Source organism: Barbus barbus (assembly GCF_936440315.1).
Source record: "Barbus barbus genome assembly, chromosome: 49".
In the NCBI taxonomy this organism is placed as follows: domain Eukaryota; kingdom Metazoa; phylum Chordata; class Actinopteri; order Cypriniformes; family Cyprinidae; genus Barbus; species Barbus barbus.
In genome coordinates, this window is record NC_136727.1 from 8,338,829 (window position 1) to 8,352,648 (window position 13,820).

General features: G+C 34.5%; 1 protein-coding gene across 1 annotated transcript in view; it reads right to left on the minus strand.

Annotated features, from left to right (window-relative positions):
• LOC306867723 (low-density lipoprotein receptor-related protein 1B-like) overlaps positions 1 to 13,820 on the minus strand; it is a gene marked incomplete at its 5' end in the record, with an annotated part of 282,208 nt that overhangs the window by 124,125 nt on the left and 144,263 nt on the right. Inside the window, 4 exons of the mRNA XM_079413559.1 lie at positions 6,780 to 6,929; positions 8,742 to 8,836; positions 9,664 to 9,838; positions 11,926 to 12,153. Coding sequence (XP_079269685.1) covers positions 6,780 to 6,929; positions 8,742 to 8,836; positions 9,664 to 9,838; positions 11,926 to 12,153 — 648 coding nt within the window. The remainder of the gene's footprint in view (positions 1 to 6,779; positions 6,930 to 8,741; positions 8,837 to 9,663; positions 9,839 to 11,925; positions 12,154 to 13,820) is intronic.

Below are 13,820 nucleotides of genomic sequence, written 5' to 3' on the forward strand. Positions count from 1 at the left end.
TCCGTGGCGGAGAAAGTTCCTGAATGGAGTAAGGGTACATATTTAATTTGATGAAAATGAAAATGTGGCTAGAAATGTGTCAGCTGGTAGAGCTTTTCATTTTACTCGCAATATATTCGGGGTTACATACAGTGGTGTGAAAAATTATTGGCCCCCTTCCTGATTTTTTATTTTATTGCATGTTTGTCACACTTAATGTTTCAGATCATCAAACAAATTTAAATATTAATCAAAGATAACACAAGTAAACACAACATGCAGTTTTTAAATGAAGGTTTTTTTTTTATGAAGGGAAAACAAAATCAAAACCCACATTTCCCTGTGTGAAAAAGTGTCTTCCAGGTCCTGAAGTGCTGCTTGTGATAAATGGAACCATGAATTCAGCTGTCTACCAAAAAATCCTGAAGGACAATGTCCGGCCATCAGTTCGTGACCTCAAGCTGAAGCGAACTTGAGTTCTGCAGCAGGACAATGATCCAAAACACCAGCAAATCCACCTCTGAATGGCTGAAGAAAAACAAAATGGAGTGACTTTGGAGTGGCCTAGTCAAAGTCCTGACCTGAATCCTATTGAGATGCTGTGGCAGGACCTTAAAAAGGCGGTTCATGCTCGAAAACCCTCCAATGTGGCTGAATTACAACAATTCAGCCAAGATGAGTGGGACAAAATTCCTCCACAGCGCTGTAACAGACTCATTGCAAGTTATCGCAAACGCTTGATTGCAGTTGTTGCTGCTAAGGGTGGCCCAACCAGTTATTAGGTTTAGGGGGCAAGCACTTTTTCACACCACTGTATATTGTATTGGCATTTAAAACGTTAACAGATAAAATGCAGTGTAATTGAACAAATTATACTTAAGCTGTACAAATCATTACAAATGTACATTCTAAGTAAACTGAAATGCCAATTTATTTGCCAATGTGTGAGGAAAAAGTAATCACACCCCTACATTTATCGTCCAAAATTATGATTTGCAGAACATTGTAAAAGAGGAAGAACCTAACAAACCTCAAAAAACCAGTCTATTTTGCCAATGTCTGTGGTACTTTTATGTTGAAATAAACATATATAGGGTGCATTTACTTTTTCCATTGGAGACAATTGAGTTTCTGTAAAGATCTTTTTTAAATAAAAGATTTCAGTCCAGTTTTCATTGTTAATTGTTAAACTGCATAGCATTCAGCCTATCAATGCATTCAGAAGACTACTGAAGATTTTAAAGTCCAGTTTTCACTGTTAATTTATTTGATGATCAGCCATAAATACTGTACAAATAAAGTCTATGTGCATTAAAAAAAGGACTTCAATGGGGTGCACTTACTTTTTCACAGCACTATATTGACAGGACTATAAGGGCTCATTTGATATGTAAATTATTATTATTTATTTAGTGAATTTACAGTAAAAAGAGCTGCAATTTTTATATTGTTAAAATGATCTAAAAACCATGTCTAATGGAGTCTGAAGTGTTTGTCCAATGAAACTTTGTTGAAAATTTTGTAAATTTCATTGAACATAAAAGTGACTGACTGAACAAACTATACTTCTAACATTCATAGCCTCATTTTGTATTCATCACATTAAATATTTCCCAAACAAAGGCCATATAAATATATATTTTTCTTAATGTGGTGTAGTTATTCACAGTACTACACTGACATGGCCGTTAAGGTTTATTTGATATATAAACCATTTTTTCATTGAATTTCCAGCCATTTATATTCCATTATAATGATATAAACCCATGTCTTACAGAGTCTGAAGTCTTTTGGCCACTGAAACATTTTTTGTATACACATTTTCAATCTAGTCGACTTTCATTGTACATAAATGTCATTTAACAAACTATATTTCTATCTGTCATAGCTTCATTTTCATTCGTAAGATTAATTATTTCCCAAATAAGGGTCATAAGTTCTTCAAGTCTAAGAATGAGCAGACTTTGTCATTTAAAGACAACAATGACAAAGAAAATGAAAACAGAAAAGAATCCATTAATAATTCATTATCTCTTTACTTGTTTTCTTACTCCTGGGACGGCTGGTAAAAAACGGGGTTAATTAGACATTAATATTAAACAAACGAGTGTAATAATCAAACGGCCATGAGATGAGAACCAAGAATGTGTCAGACGAAGTTCAGTTGCTTCATCTGACCGAAAGGAGAAAGGAAGCGACAGGCCAAAAAATTATGTGTCTTCAAATGAAAGCTGGTGCATTTGTGTCACGAATTTCTCTGCTGTATGATTCAAACACAAATTCCTTTGTTTCCATCTGGTTTGATACAATAATTTGTATGTGCCTTCTAATATATAAAATATTAGGGTGTTATATACAGTAGCATGGCTCCACATAACACCCTTATAAATGAGAGGAGTAAACAGTGTTCGGTGTGGCTAAGCAGACAGAACAGACTTCAACCATCAGCTTGCAGATGCTGATTGCCAGGATGGTGCTCAATCTGATTGTATTCGTGGTTGGCAATGTTGGTATCTGATTGTGAGAGGGTTTGAGAGGATGATATAGCAGGAGAAGCGAGAACAGGTTGTTCTTTGGGGTTTAATCGAATAATACATCCACATTTGGCAAGCTTGGCTGGGCAAATGATTCATCTCATGCAGTCCTCAAGATTCAAGATCTTTTACCTCAGGTTCATCGTTCAAAATATTACACAGCCTGTCTTACTGAGAAACTGGCGTGGGTGGAATAAGCCAAATGAAATGAGTTATAATTTGTGTGGCTTTAAAATTATATTTCACAATATAGTTGTTTCAGGAAATGTAATAAAAAATGATTCAGATATTAAATAACCATGCAGTGATGCATATGGTTGGATACTCCAGTGAATCATACATTGTACTAATCAAATATACTCACAAAAGTGTATTTGTATGCATACAGTGGGGGAAAAAAATATTTGATCTCCTGCTGAATTTGTACATTTGCCCACTGACAAAGAAATGGTTATATATGTATATATATTCATATGGTTATATAAATGGTATCATTTTAATGGTAGGTTTAATTGAACAGTAAGAGACAGAATAACAACAACAACAACAACAAAAATCCAGAAAAACGCATTTCAAAAAAGTTAGAAATTGATTTGCATTTTAATGAGCCAAATAAATATTTGATCCACTATCAGTCAGCAAGATTTCTGGCTCCCAGATGTCTTTTATACAGGTAAGGAGCTGAGATTAGGAGCACTCTCTTCAAGGGAGTCTCAGCTTGTTACCTGTATAAAAGATACCTGCCTTCAGAAGCAATAAATCAATCAGATTCCAAACTCTCCACCATGGCCAAGACCAAAGAGCTGTCCAAAGATGTCAGGGACAAGACTGTAGACCTACACAAGGCTATAATGGGCTACAAGACCACCACCAAGTAGCTTGGTCAGAAGGTGACAACAGTTGGTGCGATTATTTGCAAATGGAAGAAACACAAATAACTGTCAACGGTCTGGGGCACCATGCAAGATCTCACCTCGTGGAGTTTCAATGATCATAAGAACGGTGAGGAATCAGACCAGAACTACACGGGAGGATCTTGTCAATGATCTCAAGGCAGCTGGGACCATAGTCACCAAGAAAACAATTGGTAACATACTACGCCGTGAAGGACTAAAATCCCGCAAGGTCCCCCTACTCAAGAAAGCACATGTAGAGGCCAGTCTGAAGTTTGCAAATGAGCATCTGAATGATTCAGAGGAGAACTGTGGTCAGACAAGACCAAAATCAAGCTCTTTGGCATAAACTCAGCTCGCCGTGTTTGGAGGAGGAGGGATGCTGCCTATGACCCCAAGAACACCATCCCCACCATCAAACATGGAGGTGGAAACATTATGTTTTGGGGGTGTTTTTCTTCTAAGGGGACAGGACAACTGCACCGCATCAAAGGGACAATGGACGGAGCCATATACCGTTAGGGACAGGGCATTGAAGCTGGGTTGTGGATGGGTATTCCAACATGACAATGACCCAAAACACAAGCCAAGGCAACAAAGGAATGGCTCAAGAAGATGCACATTAAAGTCCTGGCGTGGCCTAGCCAGTCTCCAGACCTTAATCCCATATAAAATCTGTGGAGGGAGCTGACTGTTCGAGTTGCCAAACGTCAGCCTCAAAAACCTTAATGACTTGGTGAGGATCTGCAAAGAGGAGTGGAACAAAATCCCTCCTGAGATGTGTGCAAACCTGGTGGCCAACTACGAGAAACGTCTAACCTCTGTGATTGCCAACAAGGGTTTTGCCACCAAGTACTAAGTCATGTTTTGCTTGGGGATCAAATACTTATTTGACTCATTAAAATGCAAATCAATTTATAACTTAACACATCTATAAATGTGTTTTTCTGGATTTTTCTTTGTTGTTATTCTGTCTCTCACTGTTCAAATAAGCCTAACATTAAAATTATAGACTTTGTCAGTGGGCAAACGCACAAAATCAGCAGGGGATGAAATATGTTTTTTTTTTTTTTTCCCCCCACTGTACATATCACATTTTATTACTTTCTGTTTTATTTGGAATGTGATGTACACAAAGCAAAGGATGATTACTCATGAAGAAAGTCTTTGCATAACATCATATAATGATTGATTTAAAAAAGAAAATAAACTAATAAAATTGATCACATATATAATTAAAATCCATTTAAATCCAAAAATTAAACCATATAGACAGTTTACATAGAATTTGTATATATACAAACAAAAATGTGTTGTTCATATTTATTGTACATTAATTTAAATTGCATTCATATAATATTTATATTTCAAGCCACTGTTAAAAAAAGCTAATAATCAATAAAATTTTATATTAATGTGCAGTCATATTATATTCATGCAATTTTATATTAATATAAATAAAGGGGTTTTGGTAAATGTTAAAACATATTTAATGTTAAAACTAAATTATTTTAAATATATAAAATGAATTATAAATAATAATTAATAATTGTTTACTATAATTGTATGCAATATATAATGTACATATACTGTGTAAAAAATAACTGTTCTTTGTTATTGTAAATAATTATTAATTGTGAGAATTAAATGTAAATATTTAAAATTTATATCTCTCTAAAATCTCTAATTCTGATCAAATGAGAAGTTGTAAAATCTCCAAATAATCTTTATTTATTTGTTTGTTTATTTATTTATTTGTTTTAACGTAAACTCTCTAAATAAACATGTCTAAAACCTCATCTCTACTCATATGGGAACTGTCCTGGTCTTTAAATAAACTGAAACAGTCTTGCCTGCTAACAGCCCAAGGATATCTACACAAAATATAGCCAAATTATTACTCTCGCGTAGTTCATACATGTTGATACATCAAAAATCTCTATAATTTGGCACAATTATAAAGCTCCTCCTGAACAATGCTTCAAACAGAACTGATATCTTTTTCTGATGATCCTCTGGTTTTGAACCAGCTGTTTTACTCTTATATAAGTATAAATTAGCATGAATAGAAGTTAAAATTCTATTATTATGTGAGCAGAAACAGGATGCAGAGCAAAGAAGATAAAACAAAACAAACAAGAGTAAAACAAAACACTGAACAAAACAAAGAGCAAAATAAAAAACAGCAAAGGAAAACAAAAAAAAACAGTACTAAAACAGAGCAAAAAAAAAAATGAAATAAAAAACAGAGCAAACAAAACAAGACAAAAACAGCTAAATGAAACAAAAACGAGCAAAACAAAACTGAACAAACAGAGCAAAATAAAAACAGCAAAAAACAAAAACTGAGTAAACAAAACAAGACAAAATACAGCAAAACTTAAAAACAGAACAAAACTAAAAGCAGAGCTAACAAAACAGCAAAATGAAACAGAACAAAAAAAAGAGCATTTACAAAAATCTAACACAAACCAAATGAAACAAAAAAACAACAGAACAAAAACAACTTTACTTTGCAGCTAGCAGAGTAATAAGAGAAACTTAAAACTACTACATAAATCTATATTTTAATACATTTGACCACAAATTTACCAATCCAGAAATATTCCTATAACAACCCAAAATGTGATTTTCCAGCATGTTTTCTCTTTTTATAGGTCCAATCGAATCAGGTCACTTAGGAATAAGCCACATTACAGAAGTTAAATGAGTTGTGAATAACCATTTTACATTTGCTCATTTAGCAGACACGTTTATCCAGGGAAAATGAGGAACATCACAAGCAATTAAAAATTGTATGCCATCTGTACTGTCAATACGGTTTCCTCCGTTTTGACAAATTGCTCAGTTTTCTTCATTTGCTTTGCATAAAAGCACCTGTTAAATGAATAAATGTAAATGTCATAAAAAATAAAAATAAAACCTTTAGGATTTGCACCAAAAATCAACCATGAGTCAGTAGCGACATGTAAGATGACAGCGCAAATTCATATCTGTCTTTGGCCGAGTCTCAAACCCCGCCGAGCTGCTACAATCAGCAAACACAGCTGTGACATCAAAAGTCGTGAATCATCAAAGTTCAAGAAAAAACCCATGTCAGAACATGAATAGTGTTGCGATTCAAGCCCTTTGAAAACAACTATCTCCCTCAATTGATTTGTAATTCCAGTGTACTAAAACAGCTCCACAATTAAGCCTTAACAAAAACCCCGAGGCCCACATTCAGCATAAAAAACTGTTCCTTATCATTCATACGCCGCTGTTCACAAACCATTTATACTGTCTATCATCGTACTAATTAAATAGCTCCATTATTTGCTTGGTCATAATTAACTTTACTAAATCAATGCTGATGAAAACAGCCTTCACTCACCCATCACTGCTAATGCCGTGGCTTTCTGGAGCTCTTTTTTCAAGCTGTCAATCACATCCATGCCACTCCCATCCAGGTTACACCTATTAATGGTTCCGTTTCCGGAACTTATCCAGTATAGCTTGTTGGCCGAGTAGTCGATCGACAGCCCTGGAAAGCACAAAGAAAATATGAAAACTTGTAAAGCACTGGCTCATAAAAAATACATATATATGCAAATATGTTGATAATATGAATTCTTTCTATTCAAAGAATTCAGAAAAAGGAAAAAATAAATAAAAAATTCCATATATTACAATGATTTCTGAAGGATAATTTGACACTTAAGACTGGAGTAATTCAAAAAATTTGGCTTTGCATCACAGGAATAATTTATATATTATAATATTTTACAATAGTAAAGTTATTTTAAATTGTAATAAAATTTCAAAACATTACAGTTTTTACTGTATTATTTTAACAAATAAATACAGCCTTGGTGAGTATAAGAGACTTTTGGGTTTGGAAAACAGTTTAGTTTTGGAAGAAATGAGGGAGAGAAAATGATAACAATTTTCCTTTTTTTGGTGAAGTATTCCTTTAACTGGATGCTCGAAATTTAATATAATTATCCCAAACTTCATTATTTGACCTTATCTTGTCACAAGAGATGTTTCTGTTAAACATAGCTAATTTAAATAACAAAGAACTGAACATTGTTTCATCTTATGAATATCAACACACATCGTCACTAACAAATCGTGTCTGGTTATTTGAAATCTGCAATTTCCCCTACAGCAAAGCATGTTTATTTGCTGCACAGCATAAATAGTGTTCAAAAAGAGTTCAAAAGGTTGATTTCTCTTTTTTTTCCCCTTCATCTGCAATAATCCTTTGCTCACATCATAATGATAACTGCTGTTACTTAAGATTTGGCTCAGGCCATAATCACATGTACTGCGTGTCAGGGAGATTTTGCTTTAATTATGAATTGAGGAGAGAGCCACGAATATCTCAGAGAACTCTAACAATACCTTGGGCTACTACTCAGACCAAATTACTATAGATATAATGATTTCAACAGACATGGCCTAGAGGAAGAGGAGGAATGAGTAAATGGTCTCCTTATTCTCACATGCAATTACAGTAAATACATGTACATGAGGCCGTGTGATTTTGCAAATATTAAATAGATTGTCTGAAACAGCAGATTTCTTAAATGGTTAAAACAAAAATAAAAGTAAAAGCACCCAAGCGAAACAAACATTAAAGCAAAGAAAACAGTGTTGCTAACATCTTACTTTATGCTGTTTGCAAATTAAAAAAAATAAATAAATAAAATAAGTTAATTAAAAAAGAAAAATGCAAAACAGACAAAGGCAAAGCAAAGAAAAACAAAAAGCCAAGCCAAGCCCAGCAAAAAGCAAAGCAAAACAAGTCAAAAAGCAACACAAAACAGACTAAACCAAAGCAAAGAAATGCAAAGCAAAAAAAAAAAAAACAGATGAAAGAAACACAATACAAAGCAAAAACAAAACACAAACAAAAGCAACATGAAACAGACTAAACCAAAGTTCAAGCAAAGCAAAACAGATGACTACAGAAAAGACTAAAGCAAAGCAAAATGAAGCACAGAAAATCGAAACAAAAGCAATGCAAATCAGACTAAAGCAAAGCAACACAAAACAGACTAAAACAAAGCAAAAGCAAAACAAAGGAAAGCAAAGCAAAACAGATGAATGCAATGCAAATCAAAGCATAGCAAAACAAATATAAAAGCAATGCAAAACAGACAAGAGCAAACAAAAAAAAAAAACTAAAAGAAAAAGCAGTGCAAAACAGACTAAAGCAAAGCAAAATGAAGCAAACAAAAGCAAATGAAACGGAACAAAAGCAAACCAAAAGCAATGCAAAAAGAAAAGCAAAACAATGAAAAACAAAGCAAAACAAAAAAGCAATGCAAAACAGACAACTTCAATTTACCAACAGGCTCCTTCTGGTTCTGGTGCAAAATCTTGATGTTGCTGCCATCCATATTGGCCATATTTATAGTGCCTCCATCAATCCAGAACATCTTCCTATAGACCACAACAAAACAAGAATCATTCAGAGAGATGGATGAGTCTTGGAGATGAAGGATGGGCCTCTTCTATTTAAGGTTCGCAACCCGCGTGAAGGTCGGGAAGGTAGAAAAGAACTTTATCTTCACAATCACCACAGAGCACAAAACAATCAAATAAAGCTGTCTCTATCTTCCTCATACATCTTGATGGTGCGCATGAACCTACGTGACAGATGACTTTCAGAAATGTCGACGAGGTCGGAAGCTAAAACGAGAAGACAGCTGGTTGAAAAAATGTAACACGAGGGGCAAAGATCACGAGAGATATCGGCAACAACACGCACATTGTACCGTGCTTAAGATCCATCACTGGATTACAGAATCGCGTTATATTAAATCTAATGTAAACAATTGCGAGGAACTGGCTTCGTTTTTAATTAGCTTGCATGCTTGGAATCATAATGTACGCTAATTAAAGAGCTGTCATTGACCAGCTCAACAAGGGTAAGATAAATTTGCATTTCTGATTGGCTGACAACCAGTTCGGCGTCGTTAAAGAGTTTTCACGGCTACAACTATTTGTCAGTCTTAATCAACTCTAAGAAAATTACTCTAATAACTTTAGTTAATTGTGCAAGCTGAATATAAACATAGATCTGTTCAGTAATTAGGTCTGTAACTGATATTTCTCACACGTAGCTTTGATGGTAACAAAAGGTGACAATTCGATGGAAGTGTGCAATTACTTACTAATAAATAGGATAGTGATATATTAGCGACATGCAGCCCGTAACTTCTCCAATATGGATACAGCTAATTGTTAGTGAGGTTTTTGCTTTTTACCCTTTAGATGGATGCAGGACGAGACACTTGGGTTTGTCCATGCCGTGAACAACGGTGGTTTTGAGAGATCCGTCAAGATGGGCGACATTAATGTGGGTCTCGTCGTTGTCTGAGCTCATCCAGTACATGTTTCTCGACAGCCAGTCAATAGCCAGGCCACGGACATTAGATAGGTCTGTAAATACAGATATTATCAACACATAATCACCATTTTTCATCTTTTCATCACATAAAACATAGTACACATATACTGAAATGTGTGTGTGTGTGTGTGTGTGTGCGTGCGTGCATAATAATGTTATGCATTGCATCTTTCATAATTTGTTTCAACAAAATAAACAAATAGAAAGAATAGAGCAGATCAGAACAGAACAGAATAGAACATATTAGAATAGAATAGAATAGAATAGAATAGAATAGAACAGAGCAGTACAGTACAGTACAGTACAGAACAGAACAGAATATACATTTCCTTTTTCACTTCATAAAATGTGTTAAAACAAGACAGACAAAAAGTAAATAAAATGAAATAAAAATAAAAAAGGAATAGGAAAGAAATAATATATTATAATATAATATCTGCATATTTAGTCAAGATAATAAATATTGTTTTAAAGGTGACATATCATGAAAATCTGACATATCATGAAAATTTTTAAGTGCTATAATCAGGTCCCCAGTGCATCTTACCAACCAAGGAAACGTGAAAAAGATTAACCCACTAACTTTGTTTTAATAAGCCTTTTTCTGCAAGCTTCTGAAAAAACGAGCGCATCTGATTTCGCTCCCTTGGTGACGTGGCAAAGGGATCTCATTTTAATATTAGCGCCCCTTGATCTGTAAGTTTCCACCCATGGCGCCAAGTAGGGCTCACTGCAGTCCACAAGATCCAGGGGGCATGGTTGGATCCACATCTAGGGGCTGGAGATTGGTAGGTTTAGGGGTGGAGATGGGGTGGGTTTAGGGATCAGGGGATGGAGAAGGGTAGGTTTAGGTATATGTAAGGTGGGATGAGTTCGATCTGGATTCAACCACGCCCCCTGGATCTTGTGTCATGGTGAAAGTTTGAGCAAAACATGCTAACTGTTCTTTCTTTGGCTGCACAGATGAACACAGAACACTATTTAGAGTCCCAGCCTCAGAGGAGTGGATTTATCGATTTATTTACTGTATGCTGCTGCCACACAGATCTAAAATAATCATGCGATTTATTTCACAGCTGTTTACCTTCACAGACATAACTGACTGTTTTTGTAACTTGTGTGTTTTTAACGTAAACTTGTGTGTGAATGAGAACTTAGTTTACTGACATGCTGTGACAGCCGCTTTCTGTCCTTGTGCTTCGGATGTGTGCACTCAGAAAACCGTATATCAGAAGTTTAAACTCAAATGGTTTAAAACACATGATTTCAACGCGATAAACATGATAATCAGAACCAAGACAGATGTTTGTAGCAGGTCCGAGCTGTAATGGAGCAGCTCTATTCTGGAAAGGGGGCGGGAGCAGCAACTCATTTGGATTTAAAGAAACAGGCACGAAAATCAGAGTGTTTCTGCTTCCACTCAAAATGGCCATTTTCAAAATTATATAATAAATGATCTGTGGCGTATTTTGAGCTGAAACTTCACAGACACATTCTGAGGACACAAGAGACTTATATTACATATTGTAAAAAGGGCCATAATATGTCTCCTTTAATTTAATTTAACACATATATATATATATATATATATATATATACATACATACAGTATATATAATATAATACCATATTATATTTGTAATTTATATAATTTATAAACCTGTTTAAAAACAGGCAAAAAAAATATTAAAAGTGGGAGAAAAAAACAACAAAATTAAATGAAAAATATAATAATAATCTGCATATTTAGTAATGCTAACTAAACAAGCTATGATTTAATATAATTTCGTATATTTTTTTATTATATTATATATTTTTGTACGACACCTTTCATAATGTTTTATATAAATAAAATGGAAATAAAATAAATAAATAAATTTATATAATACATATTCATATAATTTGTATTTATATATTTTCTGTGTTTAAAACCAGGCATAATTTAATTTCCTGCATATTTATTCATGCTAATGAAACAAGCTGCTGATTGTGAATACTTGCAGATCACCTCAACCCAAATGACAACAAAAATGCTAAATAAGGTATAATTTGACTCTTCTATCAATGAAAGTGTGTAAATTGTGTAAGATTATAACTGTCAAAATTTTGTTCGCTGTACCTCCAGACAGGACGGTTTCTAGTTTGGTTCCATTAATGAATGCCCGTTTTATCGTTCGGGTCTTCACATCGGCCCAGTAAATCCTCTCGTCTACAGCATCGTAATCCATCGTCGAGACGTCATCGATATCGGGTACAGTGAGGGCCATGATGACGTTGAGGTACGGGTTGTCGATGTCCACTCCCCGAATCTCAGATCTCCGACCGTATAACAGAAACTTCTTCACACCTGTTCACAAATTCATAAATATATAATCAACTCAAATTCATTCTCAATTGAATTCTATTTCTCTGTCTCCAGTATCTCTGGGACTGAAAAATATGACCTAAATCAGTTAACAGGACAAATATAATAAGGGGAATTGAGTGTCCTTACAGAGGCAGCGCTATAAAGACAAAGCTCAAAGGACTTGTGCTGTAAATTCTCCTTTCTTGACCTCCAGAGAGATCTCTGGGGCGGTCGGTAAAGAGAGATCTCCATTTCAGTCTGTAATGAGTTTAGGTAGGTCGCGAAAGTCTCCTGATACACACTATAATTATTCCAATATCAGACATTCTGCTTCATATCAGCTCCATTCAATTGTGGATTGCTCGTTTTTTTGAAGAGACCTATATTGTCAATCGCAACTTGTGCCTCAATGAAGTATCAGTGTATGGCATTTCTTGCCCAAAAATATAACTTTTGAGTCCAAATATCAGATCTGTGCATTAGACATTACCATGTATAAATACATGTAATGTTAATATTAAATCAAATAATGTTACAAAAAAAGACAACTACTCATTGCTTTTTTAAAATAAGTTTAATAATGTCATTAATATGTATGTGTATATATATTTTTTTACAGCATATACTTTTTAATATACTAATATAATGAAATGTACCAATTAAACAAAGGACCGAGTTGATATGCATATGTTTATTTATTTAGTTTTATTAATATAATATAATGAAAAAATTTTACCAAAGGACTGGGTCAATATGCATATATGTTTATTTAATTTGATGCATTTGAACACAGTCCTTTATTTAATTATTAGATATAATAATTTAATATTAATATCTATCTCTCTCTCTCTCTCTCTCTCTCTCTCTATATATATATATATATATAATATACACACACACATATACATTCCAAACATTGTAATGTTAAAGCTCAAGTCTATATACATAGATATTAAGGATGCACGATATTTATCTGACCGATAAATTATCGACCGATATGAGAGAAAATGACGTTATTTTTACTGCTCTAATAAGTAAATTAAATCCGATTACTAGATCCGATAAAGTATGCTTGCTGGTAAATCAATCAATCCGTCTGATTTATCTGAGATTCATCTTCTTTCCGAGTGCAAGTAATTGCAGCTTTAAACTGCAGTGACTCTCAGCATGTGTTGTGCTCATTACGTCATCATTTGCGAACATGTCTTTGCCGGTCTGGACGTTTTTCTCGGTGGCAGAGGAGGACAATGCTGTTGCTACTTCCAGCGTGTGTTCAGCAAGGATTCCGAAAGGAGGAAAAAAAGCATCAATTAGGGTTGTGACAGTGAGGACATTTTCCCACAGGTTAATGGACGTGTGTCAACACCTTACCGGTATCACCTCGGTGGATGGGGGGTGGACGTCGGGGTGGACGTCGTTTGAGTCTTCTCTCTTTTCCTCGCTTCGGTTTTAAATAGCTTGAAAGCTCTGTGCGCGTTTTGTTTTCACTTTTAAATTAGTGGCAATTCGGCGTCAAGCAGTTGTTTGTTTTTAGTTCGCTTGAGTTTTCTCACTTTCCTTTGCTTAAATAGCTTGTAAAAGCACCGTGCATATTTTATTTTCACTTTTAAATTAACGGCAATTCGGCATCGATTACAACATACAACATATAGCTAACTTTTATTAAC